At 38.6% G+C, this 22,768-nt stretch overlaps 1 protein-coding gene and 1 non-coding gene across 2 annotated transcripts; one reads left to right on the forward strand and one right to left on the reverse strand.

Moving 5' to 3' along the window:
- Positions 1 to 8,240: 8,240 nt before the first annotated feature.
- Positions 8,241 to 8,963, reverse strand: LOC107839034. The gene has a single exon (XM_047410569.1). It carries the CDS (start codon positions 8,961 to 8,963, stop codon positions 8,241 to 8,243), a length of 723 nt encoding a protein of 240 aa, XP_047266525.1.
- An 801-nt stretch (positions 8,964 to 9,764) lies between these two features.
- LOC124891759 lies at positions 9,765 to 9,871 on the forward strand. Its single transcript, XR_007049856.1, has one exon. It is a non-coding gene; the product is annotated as a small nucleolar RNA R71 (small nucleolar RNA).
- Positions 9,872 to 22,768: the final 12,897 nt, after the last annotated feature.

The following is a 22,768-nucleotide window of genomic DNA, read 5'->3' on the forward strand; positions in this document are numbered from 1 at the left end:
TTTTCCTTTTATAGTTGGGACAAAAATAATTAAAATATGCCCGATTTGTCCACTCGGCGCGTCGCGCCATTACTGATATTGCTATTTTTCCATTAAAATCTGGGAAATCGCAGAGCTCAAGTATTCCCCATCAATTATAAAATGCACCCTCACTGCGAAGCGCTACTATCGCGGTATGCCACTGGATTGGGACAATTGTGAAATAATCATCCTCCATGACGCGCTAAACTTTTAGGTCACCAATTATGATAAACTACACTTCTCCACGATGCGGGACAATTGCAAACTTCCATTGGAATTTGACAATTGCTATTTTGCTAATCACTGCGACGCGAAAAATCTTCAAATGAGGATTTCTTCTTTCCAGATTCCTTTTTTCAGCTTATCTTCAATCCCTTGCCTTCCTTAACTGCTTCCATTTTCTTGTAATGTCCAATTATGGACAATTCTTCATAATTTTTAACCTGAAAGTACTAATCATATCCATTAGGCACAAAACAGAATAAAATTTGAATTATACTTAAGAATTCATACAAAGTTCTTAAACTAAGTTCAAATCTGGGTGCATATTGGTGCTTTGAGCATATAAATATGCCCAATATCACCACCCCACACTTAAAACCCTTGTTCATACTCAAACACATGAATTCAAAAACATAATTACTTTCTCTTTTCATCAAAATATCAAAGTTATGTAACCATGAGCACTTACGCTTTGCAATAACACATCCTCAAGGAACATTTTAGTACAAATTCTTCTCTCTTCAATAATGAATTTCTAACATGTTGGCAAACTCAATTAAAGAAACACGATAAGAAATCTGATTTTCATGCCCCAGCATTCTCACTCAAGGAAACTTCCCCATATTTACTCACAATAGTAACTATGCAACTATAGGGGAGTATCAAATCAAATCGCTCACTCTCAACAAAGAATTTGTACATGTTAGTGAACGAACCATAAGCTTTCCCTTAGTGTTCTACTCCACTAATAGTCAGATATTTGTGTGAAGGATCAACTAGGTCTTTTCTTTGTTGTAATAAAGGCTTAGGGACAGGTAGGTACTATTTACAAGAATAGTGACTATTGTTCCTAAACGTTTAAATACAAGGACTATCAATTCACTCTGTTTTCCAACACCCATTTATCCTTTTATTTCTCACCAATTTTTCATTTGTCACACCTTTTTCAATTTGCTTATTTTCTCATACCAGGTTGGGAGTGTTAATCATCTCTTCCATAATCTTGTTACGCACCCCTATTATAGCCACCCTTAACTTAAGCTTATAGGCCTTCATTAAGGTGAACATTATCCAACTGGACCAGGGCCAAAATAGGTTCATTGTAACATTTTTATTTACTAACTCCCTATTGCATCATCAAACATCAAAACAACTACTTTGGGGGCATCAACTGATTACCTTCTTTTCTCATTTTTGCATTTAATCCTCTCTTAGTCTTATATTTAAAACGCTCAGAATCTTATTTGGATCAACTTATGATTCAGCAAAGAAGGGGTAAGGTTTCATAACAGGCTACCAAAGAAATAAGCTCAAGGCTCAAAGGGGCTGACTAACATTATGCACAAAGGGAGGGCTTTTAAAGTTTAAAATGGGCTATCGAAGAATTGCCTACATCACTTCCTGCACCCAACACCCTTTATTTCGCTTTGTAAACACACCAGGCAAGTTTTAGTCATTTATATTCATGTAGAATATATACTAATCCTCACCCTCACATTGCATGTACGAAATCAACCACGTTCCCCATCATGCTCTTTATTGAATTCAATATTAAGCCAACACATCAAATTTCATTTATCGAGATTGAATCCTCAGTACTCCAAGTAAAATAATGAATTTCTTTCAATTATTGCAAAGGTGGCCCATTTCATACACTCCTCTAACATAGTGATAAAATTCTCCTAAATTTCTTTCTTTCGTACGACCAATCCCCTTAAGACGGTCGTCATCCATCTATCATAGGGGATGGCATCTAACTATGATTGTTTATTCCTAAATACCAAAGAGGGCAAAAGTAAACATAACTGGGTTGGGACGAAACCTGCCAATAAGGGCAAAAATAACAATAATGCGATAAATGCCACAGAGGGCAAATTGCAATCCACAAAATAAAAGTTACTAACTATTACAGACCAATGTTTCGAATAGCTAATACTTTGAACCAACACTGCAAAACAGAAGAAATAAAATAGAAAAATAATATTGTTCAGTCGTATAATAGAAAAATGCAAGAGAATATGAGCCTACCACCCCACACTTAAAATAAAACACTGTCCCAGTGCTTTCATTTAAGCTCATGGTAGGGTGGCAGTATACTTCTTGATCAATCAAAAGGGACTATAACAGACATGTCCCCAGCAGCCACATCGCCATCCTCATCAGCTTCATCATCATCAGATTGCTCCTCCTCATCGGACTCCATGTCGGAATCCCTATACCTGTGTTTTTCATCTGTGGGTACATCATTATCAATAAGCTCCACAAAATCTGGGCCAATCTTCAGCATGGTCCTAGCGTGATGGCCAAGTGGATAATCAAGCTCTACAATATGGAGCTCCTCTGGTGTAGAGGCTTACCTCCAGTACACGACATTATTATCATGAGGCCGTATAACTTACCCAGCACCTCATCAGTTTGTGTCTATCGCTCCATCATCGTCAAAATTGGGCCAGATGCCCCAGCTGTGCTTCGAGCAGTAGTGATATCTAGAGGACGAGTAATCACCTCAGGTTTATAATCAAGCTCATCTTCATCCACCATAAGCCTTCTAAAAAACTTAGTTACCAAACCACCAAAACCAAAGCTACGACCCATTTGAGTGCGTGCTTTCTCATAGCAGAAAAAATGACACTTCCCACATTGATTTCCACATCAACACACATGAGGGAGTAAATTAAACACACTCTATCCCGAGTCATCTCAGTCATATGCTTGCCTTGTATAAAGCAGGAACACACTATTTGACCTCACATTCGTGCTTCCTTATTTATTTGAGAGTAGGGAAAAGTAGAATGCAAACCAGTAACTCTATGCCTTGTCCAACGAGCTGAAGAACGTTGGCCACACAACAAATTCCTGATGTGTGCATAAGGAGGAAAAACAATAAACTGTCACAAAAATTTGGGTTCGTCTTGGGGATGCCAAGTAACTCATTAATATCAGCAGCGGTGAATCTAATCACCTTCCCTCAAAGCTTTAATAAACGTTCAGGATGGCTAGGGTCCCAATTTTCATAAAATTATCTGAAAAGATGCAGGTTGCACTCCGTTGGCTAATGAAAAATGAAATTCATATTAAGCACCTCAATTCGCCGTACCATAGAAGGACACTCTCTCATCAAGCTTGCCCGATCGATATAGGCCTTCGGAATATACTTAGCATCCATATGCTTAGTATACCACTATTTTCCAGCCTTTCTCACCGCCTTGAACCCAAATTTCTGCACTTGGCCCCGTTGAAGTGGAGGGGCCCTAGGCACTCTCGTTAATTGCCCTTCAGACTGTCTGGTTTTTTTCCTCGCAGGGGAAAAAGGCCCTGCCTTTGCTTGACTGTGTTTCCATTAGGCCTGTGATTAAGAAAATACAACACACCATGCAAAAATATTACACTTATTCTTAGCTGTATTGAACGTGCATTACGTGTTCCTTAGCACCCCACACTTAGTTTGTTAGCCATACACTTTTATTAATCATGGTACTCAGACTTCCCTTTGCTTAGGCCTAAATATCACATTCATAGACATCATATTACTCTTTAGTACCCAGCATCCCTCATCATGTTCGCAACACAATGAAAGACTATAAATACGACCATGTTACTCTAGCATCACACAGTCTTTAATTGTAATCAATCAGCCAACATCAGACAATAAAGGTTTATGCACAATGGAATAAAATTTTCCCTAACTTCCTAAAGATTCTACCCTTACACCTCTAACTATCATACCCTTCACTCCCCATCCTCTCAATTAGCATGAAAAATGGCTTACCCCTTAATCTCAACAGTAAATATTAGTCAGGTATGCTATCCGTGATTCAAAGCAGTGAGAATTAGGCTAAGATACCACAAATTGAACTAAACATCAGAAGCAATGCGAATATTTACCATTAGTAGGAGAAGGAAAACAAAATTATCCATAAAAACTATCACTACTCACACATTGTAGCAAGAAAGGTATTAAATAAATAAATATGAACTCACCTTAACAATTGAAAGTGAAAAATTCTTGAAGGGAGAGGGAATGAGAGATTCTTGAAGTTTAAGGGAGAGGGATTGAGAGGGCGGCGCGATTCGGGTTTTGAACTAAAAGGTTTAGGGTTGGGGAGGTTGTACTTATTGAGGGATGGGTCGGGTTAGGTTTATGAAATTTTAGACCCGATTTAACCCCTCTTTGCGACGCACAGCAATCGCGAACCTTTATTGGATAAAGCCAATTGTCATTTTCCTTTCTTTTGCTACACACTATAATTTGAGTCCACACACTGGAAATTGAGAATTCTCAATTATACCTTCTTCACGATGCGGTGGAATTCGCGCAACCTTACTGGAATTTGATGATTATCAAAATGACTAGTTTCGTGACGCGGTAGTTTCGCGCACCTTTACTGGAATTTGACGATTGTCAAAATGACCAATTCCGCATCGCATTAAACTCAGATTATTTATGCAATTTTTTCCCTTTTTCTTACCTGAGTAAATCCCTACTTGCACAAATCATTTTGCAAACCTGATTGCTTTCCTCAATTTTGATAATCTTCTTATTTCCTTCTGAAATTCCCTACACTTTAAAACAAACACAATAAAAATGTTAAGTAAAGGTGGGTTGTCTCCCACTCAGCGCTTTAGTTTTGGTCATGGCACGACTAATTTTTTTGTATTTTTTCCATTTTTATGATTTTTCAAACCAAAAATTAAACTACCTATTACAATACATGTATGGGTTGCCCCCCGCATAGCGCCTTAGTTTACGTCATGGCACGACTCAGATCATCATCACTCATCAGCGAAAAAGATAGAGTCCTTGTGCATGTTCGGATGATCGACCTAATAATGCTTTATACGCTGTCCATTCATAAGGAACTTCTCCATCTTCTCTTTATTCCACAACTCTACAGCTCCATGGGGTGTCATGTGCACCACCTCAAAAGGTCCAGACCATTTTGATCGTAATTTACCCGAAAACAACTTAAGCCATGAATTAAACAACAGCACAAGTTATCCGGGTTCAAATTCCTTGAATTGAATATGCTTGTCATGCCATCTTTTTGTCTTCTCCTTATAAAGCTTGGCATTTTCATAGGCGTGGAGTCCAAACTCATCAAGCTCATTTAGTTGCAATAGCCTTCACTCTCCCGCAGTAGTCATCTCAAAATTCAACTTCTTCATAGCCCAATAGGCTTGGTGTTCCAACTCTACAGGAAGATGACAAGCCTTACCGTATACTAAGAGATAAGGAGATGTCCCAATGGGCATTTTGTATGCTGTTCGATATGCCCATAGTGCATCATCCAGCTTCTCCGACCAATTTTTTCTCTGTCCATTCACAGTCTCTTAAAGTATTTGCTTAATCTCCTGATTAAATACCTCCACTTGTCCACTCGTTTGAGGGTGGTATGCAGTGGCTACCTTATGCCGAACACCATATTTAGCCAGCAAATTTTTGAACCAATTGTTAATGAAGTGTGTACCTCCATCACTAATTATTGATTTGGGCGTACCAAATCTGGAAAATATGTTCTTCTTCACAAACTTTAGCACCACTCTTGCATCAGTATTCGGACTCGCCATAGCTTTCACCCATTTAGAGACATAGTCCACTGCAACAAGAATGTACAAATTACCTTTCGAAGGTGGGAAGGGGCCCATGAAATCAATCCACCAAACATCAAAGACTTCTACTTCTAAAATATTATTCAGGGGCATCTCATGATGCCTGGTTATAGTACCCAGCCTTTGGCATTGATCACAACTCTTTACAAACACTACTGCATCTCTAAACAGAGTTGGCCAGAAAAAAACTGGTTGTAACACTTTCCTCACAGTCCTCTCACCACCATGATGTCCACCATATGGAGATGAGTGGAAATATTATAAAACCTTGACAAATTCTGCCTCTGGGATACACCTACGAATTACTCCATCTGGACCCTGCTTGAAAAGGTACGGTTCATCCCAAATGTAAGCATGAGAATCATTGAGTAATTTCTTTCTTTGTTATGTTGTGACTTCGGGAGGATACACTCAACAAACTATCAGGTTTACAATGTCAGCATACCATGGAATCTCAACTGCTTCTACTAACAACAACTTCTCATCTGGAAAGTCTTCTTTTATACTCTGAAAGTTGTCCATAATATGGTTTCTATTTTCCAGCCGTGACAAGTGATCAGCAACCTGATTTTCAGCTCTCTTTCTATCACGCACCTCAAGATCAAATTCTTGAAGTAGCAGGATCCACCTGATTAATTGTGGTTTTGCATCCTTTTTGTTCACAAGATACTTAATGGTAGCATGGACTGTATGAACAATGACCTTGGTACCAATTAAGTAAGATCGAAACTTATCAAATACACATACCACAACCAACATCTCTTTCTCTGTCACTGTGTAGTTCACTTGAGAATCATTCAGTACCTTGCTAGCATAGTAAATTGATCGAAATACCTTCTATTTTATTTGACCTAACACTGCTCCCACTGCAATATGACTAGCATCACACATTAGCTCAAAAGGTAACTCCCAATCTGGTGTGATCAAAATAGGGGCTTCCGTCAACTTTTTCTTGAACTTTTTAAAAGCTTCAATGGAAATCATCCCCAAAATCAAATTTGGCTTCTTTCTCTAATAATTTGCACATGGGACTTGCGATCTTCGAGAAATCTTGAATGAATTGCCTATAAAACCCAGCATGTCCCAAGAAACTTTGCACGCCTTTCACTGTAACTGGATGAGGCAACTTTTCAGTTACTTCAACCTTCGCTTTGTCAACTTCCAGCCCTTTGCATGACACTTTATGCCCTAAGACAATTCCTTCCTTAACCATAAAATGACATTTTTCCCAATTCAACACCAAGTTTGTTTCTTCACATCGAGCTAGAACTTTGTCGAGATTTTGCAATATTTTTCAAAAGAATTCCCATATACAGAGAAATCATCCATGAATACCTCCACAAATTCCTCCACCATGTTTGAGAATATAGCCATCATATACCTTTGAAATGTGGTAGGTGCATACCATAATCCAGAGGGCATACATCTGAACGCATATGTACCGTATGGACAAGTGAATGTGGTCTTTTCTTGGTCTTCTGAAACTATACTTATCTGATTGTAGCCAGAATACCCATCCAGAAAACAATAATACTCTTGCCCTACCAATATATCCAATATTTGGTCAATGAAGGGAATTGGATAATGATCTTTTTGAGTTGCTTTATTCAACATTCGATAATCTATATATATTCTCTATCCGGTAACTGTACGTGTGGGAACCAACTTGTTATTATCATTCATCACTACGGTTATGCCTCTTTTATTTGGTACACAGTGCACCGGACTCACCCATTTGCTATTGGAAATTGGGTAGACAATATCACTGTCTAACCACTTGATCACCTCTTTTTGAACCACCTACTTCATAACAGGATTCAACCTCCGTTGTTTTTACACTCTTGGTCTATACCCCTCTTCCATGTAAATATTATGCATGTAAAATACTGGGTTGATTCCTAAAATATCAGTATCTGCTATCCGATCACCTTCTTTCTTCTTTTAAGAACTACTACAACTTTCTTTACCTGTACATCAGATAATCCTGCGGATAAAATAATAGGAAAGGTATCTTGATCACCAAGAAAAACATATTATAAGTAAGGAGGAAGAACCTTAAGCTCTTAGTTAGGAGCTTCTTCAACTGAAGGCCAGGGTAGTGGACCAATTGTTCTTTTTAAAGGTTTGATCAACACTTTATTTGTCTCGATTATCGCCAAATTCATAATCTGGACCTATTCTAATGCTTCTGAATCCCCATGCAGATCATAGTCCATCAAAGCTCGCTCTAATGGATCATCAAACAAGAGCAACTGCCACTTCGAAGTAAGATCAATAGCCGAAATTGAGGACAACTCCTCATATATGGCTGGCAATTTCAACGCTCTGTACATATCAAAAACCTCTACTTTATCGTGTTCTCGCATTGTCATTTTTCCAACTGTGACCTAAATGAGTGACTGCGTTGTTGCTAAAAATGGTTGTCCCAAAATAAATGGAACAACTGGATCAGCCTCAAAGTCGAGAATCACAAAATCCATAGGAAAAATCAAAAACTCCACTTGAATGAGTACATCTTCAATAACATTATCTGGTCTAGCAAGTGACCTGTCTGCCAACTTCAACACAGTAGTAGTAGGCTTGGGGCTTCCAAAACCCATCTTCCGATACCATGACGTGGGCATGAGATTTATGCTAGCTCCCAAGTCACACAATCCATGTGCACAGATAGTTTGACCAAGGGTAATCTCCAATGTGAAACTCCCCGAATCCTTCAATTTCGTGGCCAGTTTATTTTGAATTTTAGAAGTGCACTCCTGAGTAAGTGAAACTGTAGCATATTCAGCCAACCGATTCTTATTGGCATCAATATCCTTTAAGTATTTTGCATATTTTGGCACACTCTGTAAAATGTCAACATGAGAAATATTCACATGAACTTGTTTCAGAAGATCTAAGAACTTCTTAAAACTAGCTTCCTCTTGATGCTTTCTTGCCCTTTGAGGAAAGGATAAGGGAATAGTCTTCTTCTCTACACGAATCTCTTCACTAGCCTCTTTTTCTTTGTCTTCCACTTCTGCATTCTCTTGCAAGCTATCACCAGTAACCACAGGATTGCCCTGCTCTTTCACTATCTCCTTCGTTTGTAGCCCACTCCTCGTTATAACCATATTTACTTATTTAGGATTAGCCTCACTGTCGCTAGGAAATGCTCCTTGTGGCCTTGTATTTTGTGATTCTGTTATTTGACCTAACAGCAATTCCAGATTTCTGGTGAGTAATTGTTGACTCTTCAATTCAGCTGCAAACTGTGCCTGTTGAGCCTTCATGTCCACTGCAAATTGTGCATGTTGAGCCATCAACTGCTTAAGCATCTCCTTCATATTACTATTTGAGGTAGTCGCCTGATTATTCTGCACCGACTGCGGATTTGGTTGCAATGATCCCTTATATTGATTTGTATTTTGTGCCTAATTTTTACCCCATGAGAAATTTGGGTGGTTCCTCCAATTTGGATTATATGTATTACCAAAATTTTGTTGACCCTGACGAGTTATATTTCTCATGTAGATGACTGAATCTGGATTAACAGAACATGCATCTGCTTTATGCTCACTGCTTCCACAAACTTTACACCATGAATATACCTATTGAACTACATTTGTTGTTGTTGCTGGTTATGTTGTACCCAACTTTAAGTTGTTAAACTGAGTAGTCATATGGCTCTGCATTGTTTAAATTTGTGCTTGTAATACAGTGAACTGATCAACCTCCAAAACCGCTAAAACTTTCTTGGGAGCATTCCTTGAGTCTGCATGCCAATCAGGATTACCTGTGCAATTTGATTCAGCAAGGTATATAATTCTTCATATGTTCTCTCCAAAGCTTGACGCCCTACTGCTGAATCCAAGAGAATTTTTATATTAGACTCAAGGCCTTCTATAAATGTATGCACCAAAACATAATTCGATTGATGGTGATGCGGATAACTTCTGAGAATGCCCTTGAATCTCTCCCAAGCTTGGTAGAGATTTTCTCCATCTTTTTGCCTGAAACTCAATATCTCACTCCTTAATCGAGCAGTTTTCTGAGATGAAAAAAATTGAATGAGGAACATTCGAGCACATTCTTCCCATAAAATAATGGATTGGTATGGTTCAACAAGTATCCATCTCTTTGCTTCTCCCAGTATAGAAAAGGGAAAGAGTGTCAATCTGACATAATCAGCACTCACATCTGCAAGAATATATGTATCACTTATCTCCAAGAAGGTTTGTAAGTGATGCTATGGATCCTCGTGTGAAAGTCCCTGAAATTCTCCTGCAGATTTCAATAGGTTTATCATATTTTGTATCAATTCCCATCAACCTCCTTGTCCAGGCTTCAATATACTATTATTCACAAGGTGCGTAAGTGGGATTGCCACTTCTCGGACAGGTCTTGTGACTGGTTAAACAAGAACAGCTGGAGCTGGAACATCTCTAACATTTGGATTAGCAACTATAGGATCGAGTCTTTCTGCCATTGATTCCTGTTGAGTGTAGTATTAAGCTCTTCGTCTCTGATGAAAAACTACTTCTGGTTTTGCAAAGGGCTCTACTAACTCTTTACTCTAGCCAGTCCAATGTTCAGCGTAACCTGCAAAAATTCAGGCGCTAAGATCAAGTTGTTAACACCTAAAATTATGATAAAAAACCAAATATTAAAACAATTACTAATTCTATTTGATCCCTGGCGGCGGCGCCATAAACTTGTTGCGTCTCTACGCACATGCAAGTGTACGTGATTGTTCAAGTAATATAATGACTTAGACCGTCAGATATCATTCCCTTGAGGATCAATAAACTAGAAATTTATTCAATCTTTAGTTCAAGACAATTGAGTATTATGTGTTGATTGTATCAAGATTAAGATTAATTTGTAAATAAAATTTAAACTACTAAACAAGAATTAATTTATGATGACTTAAGCAAAGTAAGCAACGATTGTAATCAATAATGAGGATGATTCCAGGGTTGAGGTATTTTGAACAATCATACAATTCTCTATTCTTTTCATAGTCTAATTGGTTATCGGGTTGATGGTTTGCAAGGTTTATGCCACAATCTTGGTCTCCCGACCTCAGATCTTCTATCTATTGAATGTTGTAACTACAAATCCCGCAGAGTTACAACAAATCTTCTAGATTCATGAAGTTTTCTTCCTGCAAGTGAACCAAGCAAGGCTTCTAGGTATATCCCTATCCTAGATGCTAATTCAGATCCTTTATTTCATAAAAGAATAACCTTGCTCCCTAATTTCTTCGTTCTATCCTATGATTCTCCTCCCAGATTCACATAGAAATATAAATTTATTCTAATGGTGGCCAATCATTAAAATAGTAAGCTCAAGATATTAAGAACAACCCATCTAATAATCCAAAAATAAACTATGAATAAGAATATTAAATAGTACTCATGTTCTTAGCCTCAATCCCAGAAAGGGGGTATTTAGCTACTCATGTTTGAATTAACCATCCAAAATAAGTAATAAATCATACCCAATTCAATACTTGAAATAAAGGAATTCAAAAAAATGTTTATGAACCCTAAAAGAGAGAATTTTGTGTTTTACTTCCGCTGCTCTCTTGACAAAAGTCCCTCACCTTTTCCTAGATTTTTCCTTTCATAGATGGGACAAAAATAATTAAAATATTCCCGATTTGTCCACCCGGCGCATCGCGCCATTACTGATATAGATATTTTTCCATTAAAATTTGGGAAATCGCAGAGCTCAAGTAGTCCCCATCAATTGTAAAATACACCCTCACTGCGACGCGCTACTATCGTGGTGAGCCACTGGATTGGGACAATTGTGAAACAATCATCCTCTGCAATGCTCCAAACTTTCAGGTCACTAATTTTGATAAACTACACTTCTCTGGGACGTGGGACAATCATGAACTTCCACTGGAATTTGACAATTTCTATTTTGCTGATCACCACGACGCAACGAATCTTCAAATGAGGATTTCTTCTTTCCAGATTCCCTTTTTCAGCTTATCTTCAATCTCTTGCCTTCCTTAACTGCTTCAATTTTCTTGTAATGTCCAATTATGCACAATTCTTCATAATTTTTAACCTGAAAGTACTAATCATATCCATTAGGCACAAAACAGAATAAAAGTTGAATTATACTTAAGAATTCATACAAAGTTCTTAAACTAAGTTCAAATCTGGGTGCATATTGGTGCTTTGAGCATATAAATATGCCCAAGATCATGCCTACAATATCTGTCAAATATAAGGCCCCATTAGGTAACACTTTCTTCACAATAAAGGGACCTTGTCAATTTGGGGAGAACTTGCTTTTCGCTTCAACCTGATGAGGAAGAATACGTTTCAATACCAACTGACCAAATTCAAAATTCCTGGGACGTACCTTTTTGTTATACGCTCGAGCCATTCTTTTCTGATACAATTGGCCATGACATACCGACGTCAGTCTTTTTTCATCAATCAAACTCAACTGTTCCAATCGGGTTTTGATCCACTCATCATCATCAATCTCTGATTCCATAATGACTTGAAGAGAGGGAATTTCAACTTCAGTGGGAATGACTGCTTCTGTCCCGTGCACCAATAAATATGGAGTTGCCCCTGTTGAAGTGTGAACAGTAGTGCGATAACCTAGCAATGCAAATGACAACTTCCCATGCCATTGTCTAGACCCTTGTACCATTTTCTGCAGCATCTTCTTGATATTCTTATTGGCAGCTTCCACAGCGCCATTAGCTTTTGGACGATATAGAGTGGAATTTTGATGTGCGATCTTAAACTGTTGGCATACTTCTTGCATCAAATAACTATAAAGATTAGCAACGTTATCTGTAATGATCATCTTTGGAATTTCAAACCTATAAATAATGTTGGCATGAACCAAATCTACCACCGATTTCTTTGTTACTGACTTGAAAGTTATTGCTTCTACCCACTTTGTGAAGTAATCAATGGCCACCAGAATAAATCTATGCCCATTTGATGCTTTTGGCTCAATCGGTCCATTCACGTTCATTCCCCAGGCTACGAAAGGCCATGGAACAGCCATTGCGTGCAACACAGTAGGAGGAGAATGTATCAGATCACCATGTACCTGACATTGATGAAACTTTAGAACAAATCGAATAGAATCCCTCTCCATAGTAAGCTAGTAATAACCTACTCTGAGAATCTTCTTTGACAAGACATAATTGTTCATATGAGGCCGGCATACTCCGGAGTAAACTTTAACCATGATTTTCGAAGCTTATTTTGCATCTACACGCCTGAAAAGTCCCAGATCTGGGGTCCTCTTGTATAAGACTCCCCCGCTTAAGAAAAATCCACTAGCCAAACGCCTAATAGTACTTTTTTTATCATTGGTGGCATGTGTTGGTTATTCTCCTGACTATATGTATTGCTTGATATCAAAGAACCAAGGTTCGCCATCGATCTTTTCTTCAACTGCATTACAATAAGCGTGTTGATCACAACTCTGTATATGCATTGGATCGATGTAGGCCTTATCAGGATGTTGGAGCATTGAAGATAAAGTGGCCAAAGCATCAGCAATTTCATTGCGAATTCTTAAAATATGCCTAAACTTTATAGACAATAACCATTGACATAGATCTTTCAAGCATTGTCGATATGGTATTAGCTTTAAATCTCGTGTCTCCCAATCACCATGAATCTGATGGACGAGCAAATCTTAATCCCCCAACACTTATAGTTCCTAGATTCCCATATCAATAGTTAGCCTTGAACCCAGAATACAAGCTTCATATTCTGCCATGTTATTGGTACAATAAAATCGAAGTTGCGTTGTTACCAAAAAATATTTCCCCATTTTTGAGATAAGAAGTGCACCTATTTTGACTCCCTTCATGTTAACGGCTCCATAAAAGAATAGCTTCCAACCTGGATCAATATCTATAATGACTTCATCGACACATAATACCTCTTTATCAGGAAAATATGTCTTTAATGGGTCATACCCTTCATCAATGGGATTCTCAGCAAGATGATCTGCTAAGGCTTGGGATTTCATGGCGGTTTGAGTCACATATACAATGTCGAACTCTATAAGCAATATTTTCCACTTTGCTAATCGACCCGTTGGCATAGGCTTTTGAAATATATACTTCAACGGATCCATGCGGGAGATGAGATAAGTAATATAGGAAGAAATCACCTCTATTTTGTTCTTGGGTGGCAACAAATCCTGCATGGCTTTGATCTTCGAAGGGTCTAATTCAATACCCCGATGGCTGACTACAATCCCAAAAGCTTTTCTGATGGAACTCCAAATACATATTTTGCCGGGTTAAGCTTGAGATTATACCTGCAAAGCCTTTCAAAGAACTTTCTTATATCTTTATCATGGTCAGCCTGACCTTTTGATTTAATAATCACATCATCTATATAGACTTCAATCTCCTTATGCATCATATCATAAAACATAGTGGTCATGGCTCTCATGTATGTTGCTCCAGCATTCTTAAAACCAAACAGCATTACTCAATAACAATAAGTTCCCAACGGTGTGATAAAAGACGTCTCTTTGCGTCTTCATCATCTATAATGATCTGGTGGTATCTGGCATAGCAATCCATAAAAAAAGCAACCTTATATTTAGCGCAGTTGTCCAGCAAAATATGGAAGTTGGGCAACAAAAAATCATCCTATGGACTTGCTCTATTCAAATCATGATAATCAACACATACTCGAATTTTGCTGTCTTTCTTTGGGACATTTACAACATTGGATAACCACGTAGGATAACGAGCCACTCGAATGACTTTGGATTCAAGTTGTTTCATGATTTCCTCTTTGATTTTGATACATACATCAGTTTTAAACTTCCTCAACTTCTGTTTCACGGGGGGGAAGGCAGGATTAAAGTGCTTAAACAAGGTATATCATCATAAGACCATGCAAAAACATCCTTATAATCAATTAATGCTTGAATCATTCCATCTTTTAGCTGTGGCAAAACATGTACACTGATTTTTGTTTCCCTAACATCTTCTTGATTCCCTAGATTAATTGGCTCAGTTTCATTCAAATTAGAATTAGGCTTGCCTTCAAACTGTTCCAACTCATTGCTTATTTCTTCTAGTGCCTCTTCCTTATCATATCCCCCCTCTTGCTTCATTATATCTTGATTAGTTTGGATTTTAAGATCAAGCTAAAAATTCTGCATATATGTCATGTCATTAGAGTCAGCATAAAGAGAACTGTATAAAGAAAAAACAAAACAAAATACATTAACACAAAATAAAAGGGAAATTGTATTTCATTAAAAGGGAAAGATATGAGGGTTTAAACACAAACAACAGAATATAAACAAGCTAAATTCTGAGTTACAACCCTGGAATAACTCGAAAAACTGAAAGGAAAATAAAATAAACTACCAAAACTCCCTTCTGATGGGGAGAGGAGTGACTTCCCAATTGTTGAGACGGACAGCTGGGCCTATGAACTACACATCTGCCTTACTGGTACCTTCTACTACTTCAACCATGTCAACTTCAATCAACAGGTTCTGGAAGTCATCAACCAATTCAGCTTCAAATTCTATATGCTTCACGACGCCGCTCTTGACAAATGACTTACTGAGTAGTGGCACGGGGCGAGGGAGTGACCCTATTTCTTTCTTCCTTTCCTTGGCCTTCTTCAGATCTTCAATCGTAGGTTCGAAACCTAGACTAAAAGTGCCCATGTTCTCCCTCGGACATATGGGATGAACTATACCGTGAAGAGACACTCCCAAACCCCTTCCTGGGTCGACTCCATATTTTAATATTTCATTTATCATCATGACCAAAACGAGAAACAATTATGGCCCTTGAATAACCTGCCCTTCAAAGATACAATTCACTGACACTGTATCAAAAGTTTGATAGACAAATGTCTCCTCTACATTGTTTGCTTCAATAAGGGACAAGGGAGAATCTTCGTAGGCGGACAAATCTCCTTCACTATAAATAACCACTTCTTGCCTATCATGCTCAAACTTGATCATTTGGTGCAATGTAGATGCAACCGCCTTGGCCTTGTGGATCCAAGTCTTCCTAACAACAGATTGTAAGAGGAGTCAATATTTAATACTTGAAACTCTATAACGAACTCAACATGCCCTATAATCAACACCATTTCTATTTCGCTATGGCGTTTGATTTTGCTCCATCAAAAGCCCTGACACATACATTGTTGTGCCTGATCCTCTCAACATTAATGTGCAACTTTTGTAAAGTGGAAATAGGGCATATATTTGAGCCAAAACCTCCATCAATCATAACATGAGTGATGTAGAAATCTTCACACTTCACGATAATATAAAGACCCCGATTATGCCCCGTACCTTCAACTAGCAAATCGTCATGAGAGAAGCTGATTCGATTTACTTCAAAGATTTTTCTGACCATTTTCTCAAGCTGATTTATCGTAATCTCCCTAGGAATGTATGCTTCATCTAATACCTTTAGTATAATGTCACGATGTTCCTTGGAATGCAACAACAAAGATACGAGGGAAATTTGAACAGGGATCTTCTTCAATTAATCTATTATTGAATACTCTAGCAATTTCAGCTTTTTCAAAAAATTTTCGGCTTCTTCTTCAATAACAGGATTTTTAAGAGACGAAGGCCCACTCACCACTGGCTTGGGCTTCCTCAAATCTTCAGGCACGAAGCATCTTCCTGACCGATTCATACCCCCTACCTCATCTACTTCTTCCTTGACTTTCTTCCCCTGATAAGTTATAGCAGTCTGCTTATAGTTCCAGGGGACCCTTTTTCTTTCAACTATCGGAGGTTGGGTTGCCGGTTTGATAATAATAGGTGTCGCTTGTAAGCCTTTTACTGTTAAAATAGGCTTACCCGGAGCTCCTACTACCGTCAACTTAGGTTTGCCCTAACTTGGACCAACATCTTTTCTGGCTCATTGCACCAAGATCATGGGTTTCTTTGTGCTTTCTTGGACTTTATCTTCTCTCATTTCTTCCTGGCTTAATGACATTGCTTTCAACAAATTTGCCACATTCACCGATTTGTCCTCATTGGTTTGTATTCTGACAATAGGCTTATAACACATCGATGACTCTTTGCCATAGTATATCAACTCCAACATATTGGTTTCAGCATAGGTTGTCAAAGGATTTTGGTTAATGTTTGGAACTTCCGGGGCCTGGACAAAAAATTGATTTGCATCAATTATATCTTGGACAACTCTCTTCAAATGCCAGCATTTCTCGATATCGTGCCCCGATATGTCAGAAAAATATGCACATCTTAATCAATAATCAAGGTTTCTCGAAGATGGATTCAAAAGCCTTCCTTGAATTGGGCTCAAGACCTTCAACTTTCTCAACCTATCAAACAAATTGTCATATGACTCCCGAGAGGTGTGAACGGATTTTTGACCGCCTTTTCTTTCTTATACTCAGTCCTATGTTAGAAATCAACTCTAGAGGGGTTTTGGTAATTTAGTAAAGCTGAAGAACGATTTTGTGGAGCTTGTGCGCGCCATTACGGGTAAGAAAGGGTTTGAGCATATGGTTGTGCGCTATATACTGTGTACGAGGGTGGTGGAATGGAATACAGTGGGTTTTACGGGGGATAGTAATGATGGGGAGGAATATATGGAGTTTGGGTATAGGCTTGGGCTTGGGGTTGGTGATAGGGGCAAGGCGGTCTTTTAGGATAGGAATGGGATCCAGCTACAATGGTCGCCACATCCTCTTTCTTCTTACCTCCGAACGCTCCAGATCCACCTTGAATCGCTTGGGTGGTGGCTTTCAATGCGACAAAACTCACTATCCGGCCGGTCTTGATTCCGGCCTCTATTATCTCTCCCATTTTGAGGACATCGATAAAAGACTTTCTCATTGCCGAAAGTAAATGTTGAAAATAGGTCTCATCCTGTGCTTGAATGAAGACCTCTACCATCTTAATCTTCTTCATTAGAGGCTTTACCCTGGCAGCCTGTTCACGCCATCTTATCGCGTATTCCCGAAAGCGTTCAGTACTTTTCTTCTTCATGTTGACCAGGGATTTCTCATCAGGAACTAGATCGATGTTATATTAAAAATATTGCACAAATTCATTATCTAGGTCATCCTAGTTGTTTCAATTGTCAATATCTTGATCGACGAACCATTCTGAAGCCAGACCAGAAAGACTCTCGCCAAAGAAAGCCATAAGTAACTCTTTTCTTCCCCCTGCAGCCCTCAATTGGTTGGAATAATGTCTCAAATATTCCACGGGATCACCGTGCTCCGCGTACTTCTCAAATTTGGGCATTTTAAAATCAAGGGAAAGGTTAAAGTCTGGGAACATGCAAAGATCTCTATAGGAAACACTCATATAACCCCTGATTCTTTGCAAATTCCTCATGGCCAGTTCCAAACTTTTCAATTTCCATGCCATGATTTCTTGTTCCTCCGTTGCAACAGGCTTCTCTGTATCAAATGGAAATGCAAGTGGTTGAGTGTACCCATACGGTTCATTTATCTTGAAAGTAGGTTCCGGGGCATAATACTAATTATCTGAAACCTTTAATACTGGCTCACTAGCAGACCGAGGGAGTACCATTATCGAACGCACAGTATCGGCGGGAGCTTCAGGTGGTGATGGATCCACGAACACAGGCACTACCAGTGGCATCGGCTGAGTCGTGGGCCTAGGTTGAAAAACTGCCAGGGGCATACTAGAAGTGCCAGGGTAATATTGTCGCGGAGTGAATCCTGATGCGTGCTTTGGTGACTCAATGAGAACAAATAATTGCACCTAAGAGAGTGGTGGGCAATTGGGGATATTCCCAAGATCTTCAAAGAATGGAGGAGGAGGCATGCCACTAGCCCATGCTCGGTGCAGATCTAGCAATTGCTGTCTAAGTCTCAATACCTCATCTTTGCATTCTGAACTTTCTTCCTTGGGATCCTGATCTGGGTCAATGAGTGAATTTTCAATCTCCCTACTAGCCATGGTAAGCTTCACTTTTAATCTAGTGAAGTACAGATGACTAGCCAGAGTGCTATAAACCAACCACTTATCTGAAAGAACATGCTCATCAAAGACAAAAAACGTTAGGATTTAGGTCAGGCAACAAGCATAGAAATCACATTGTATAAATCCTAGGTTCATGTACATTTCTACCGGACTTAGAGGGTAATGGGGTAATTTTAACATCATCTCGGTCTTTCTCCTACACCCATTTGCTTCTTTCCTCCAACCATACTTCTTTTTTTTCTTTTCGCTCTCACTTCTCTCTTCTTTTCATCAGTCTCTTTTCTTTCACTTTATTCTCTCGTCACTCTTTCTATTTTTTTTCTCTCTCGCTATCTACCTTCTTTTATCATTCTTTATGGCTTTTGCTTCTCTTTAAAAGAGGAAAAATAATAAAGAACAAAGAATTAAAATGATTAAATCGAACCCACAAGTAGGTTGCCTATGTATCATGTTGTACATGAATCAGATCTTGCGTAGTTCGGGAAGAACATGCACAAAGTTGAAGATTTTGTTTTTCATTTTTTCATTTTTTTTTGAAAAACAAACAAAAGAAAGAACAATGCAACAAAACTGCATTTCATAAAAGAGACAACTCAAACATATTTCAAATTTAAGACAACCTTAAAACTAATCAACGAGGACTAAACAACACTCTAGGACCACAGGACAACATGTGTAACATTCCTTATAAGGACCCTAACATTAAAACAAACTTGACATCGAATTAACAAAGACACAACACTACAATGGCAGAAAAGTAAAGGACTCAAACTAAACAAAATATAGGAAATGCTCTTTCAAACTGGTGCTCTGTGTGATGACCCTGGCTGAGATGGACCTGTCTGTGAAGTTCTCGTTTTTCCACTTAGGCTTTGCAACATATCCTGCAATGACGCTTTGATACTCAGGAATAAGCTTCTCGCACGTATCTCCGCCTCTTAGAGACTATACCCAAAAAGGTTTTCCTGACACCCTTCCACAGTTGTGATCAAACCTGACAGTTGAACTCTCAAAAGCTCCACTTTTGCACCAGGATCTTCCTGCTCATCGTCCTCAACCACAATTGCTTCCCGTATTTTCCCTCTATCCAAACCTTCTACGAGGGTATCGGCATCTAGCCTCATTGTGTTATTCCAGAATTGCTCGTATTTGATTTTCCCCAAGGCTTGGTTTTTAAAATACTCTACATCTTTTAGAAGGTCCATTATTGGTGGGACATCTTGCACCCTACCCAACTGATGCACACCCTTCTGGGACTGTAAGGTCTAATGCAGTTAAGTCCTATCAAAACTAGAAGGAGTTGCATTTGACATCCAATCAAGATTCTCTTCGGACGAAACCACATATAGGTCCAAAGAATATTGTCCGGAGTTCTTGATTCGAGAAATTCAATCTAGGCATTGACTCCCACAGGGAAAGAAAATTTATTAAAACACATTCTCTCTTGCATGGCTTGCACTCGATCACCCAAACAACGGTCGATCATATCTGCTTTAATCAAAGAAGGCGTATGTAAATGCTCCATCATCCACAACTGCAATATCAGATTGCTCCCCTCAAAAAATCGTACCCCTCCTTTTACTTTGGTTAAAGCCTTATATATTTTTGTTAAGATCATTGGTACACTGGTAACCTTATTTTTTTCTTGAATAAAGCTATCACCACTGATTGTAGACGAGTATTGATACACCTCTCATCTAACGGGATCACTAAGATGCCCAACAAAGCTAGATAGAAAACCTCAACGATGTTGTTCCCAGATTTTTTTGATAGTAAAAAATTCATCGCAAAAGCAGTCAAAATCTTCTAAGGACCCAAATCTAGCAAACAAATAGTCAAAGGGAATCCAAGATTGTTTGAGACGTCCCAGCTGCTTGTTGTCTTTCAATCCACAGAGTCGAAGAAATCTTTTACGAGAATGGTTGCGGGCTAAAATCATCTGTTGACCCATATAAGACAATTGAAACAAATGAGATATTTCTGCCAGGGTGGGAGTCAACTCACAACTTCCGAACCTAAACACCAAATTGTTTGGATCCCTAAAAGTTAACATAGCTTCTATTAGATCCGGACGGGGTGTGAGATCCAGGAGTGCTGCAAGATTGCCTAACACCTTCCTCACTTCATGCTTTTTAGAGTAGTTAAACGTGCCCCATCACTTGGTCAACTTTTTGGGTACCTTGGCGACCATAAGGACCCTAGACTTTGTGGACAGAACCATCCTGTAATAACAGATAAGACATTATCTCAAAAAAATCGAGAAGAGCAAAAGATTCTCAACCCTTTGGACTTTGACACGGACATATATCGAGGGGACAGACCACTTCATGACTCCAATTCGCCGAACAGTAACACTGAATAAAATCAGCCTACTTGGCTAGGACCCACTCACAACACTAAATTACAAAAAGAAAAACCTAAGCTAAGACTAAAACAAAGGCCAAAAATAAAGATTACCGGACCCACCGAGGGTTGTCTACGTATCCCACCCTGAGGAACGGGAATCAGGTGCACAGTTCATCCAAATTGGATAATTAAGGATTAAGGAACCGACTAAACCCTGACATTGAAGACGCAACCACAAACAAACAAAAGATGAAAAACAAAAAAGTCTTTTTGAGTTTTCAGTTTTGACACTTCACATAAAATTGACACCAACAACTAGGAAAATTTTTTTTTTGGTATTTTCGTTACATGAAATGTACAAAACTTGTGGCATCTTTTTTTTTTTTTTGAATTTTTCTTTTATGAAAACTTCTATGAATGAATTTTTTTTTTTTTTTGAAATTTGCGAATTATGAATGATTACTAAATAAACAAAAGAAACATCTTTTCAATATTTTTTGTATTTTACAAAGATAGTGCAAATGGTGAAAAAAGACTTTTTGAATTTTTAGATTGTGGAAGGGCAAAAGCCATAAAGAACTCTAAATAATACTAAATTCTTTTTTTTTTCGACTCACTTTCCTTTTTTTTTTTTTTCAATTTTTCAGTGCCTAGACACTTTACTTCCAACACATCCTTTCCCCGAATTAGTCTGTCAAATGACCACGTTACCCTCAAAGATGCAACATTTAGCACATAGGGATGTTGTAGAGGTGAGTCTCCTACAAAGGACCGTGTGGGCCCCGCTAGGTCTCAATATGATGCACATAAGAATGACCTAAAGGCTGACCTACCTTGTGGATTACTAACAAGGCCGTTCAGGGGAGCATATGGTCGATAGTGGCTGATTTGCTTTCCACCTACTCCATACATCCAACGGCCCCCCCTCCGAAAATAAGGGTGACTCAACTAGAGTTCGTGCGCACGACGTGCACTCCTAGAGTTGTTGAAGAAAGAATTGACTCGAGCTATACAAATGATGTTAGATATAAGGCGGTAACACAAACAATAGTCACACACAATGTTCATACACCCATAATGCCAAACAAAGTCAACACAACTCCAGAAAAAAGCTCGAATTCTGAAAGGATCCCCAGCAGAGTCGCCAGAGCTGTCCCACCCCTTTTTTCTCCAAAAAGGACTGATTTAAGGTTCGAAAGGATTTTTATTATTAAGTGACAAAAGATGAAAATTTGTTTCGAAGAAGGATTATTTTTAATTTCAAAATCATAGTCGCCACTTGGCATAATCTGGTGTGCCAAGTCACCATTGGAAAATCCTTTTCAAAACCATTTGACTCTTTAAACTAGTTTGCGAATAGAGATTTCGGCTAAGGAATTCTGTTGACCGAGGAAAAGGTGTTAGTACCCCTCGATCCCGGGGTTCAACCACGGTCTCTTGGTGGAGAATATCGGCTAATTTTGAGATTACAAATGTATAAACTACACAAAACACATAAAACAATCAATCAAACCAACAAAACAAAACAATCCAAAATTTAGTGTCCAGTCCGATTATTACAATCCCGCAATATAAAAATGCAAAAATATAAACCTAC

This window comes from Capsicum annuum, chromosome 1 (genome assembly GCF_002878395.1).
Source record: "Capsicum annuum cultivar UCD-10X-F1 chromosome 1, UCD10Xv1.1, whole genome shotgun sequence".
In the NCBI taxonomy this organism is placed as follows: Eukaryota; Viridiplantae; Streptophyta; class Magnoliopsida; order Solanales; family Solanaceae; genus Capsicum; species Capsicum annuum.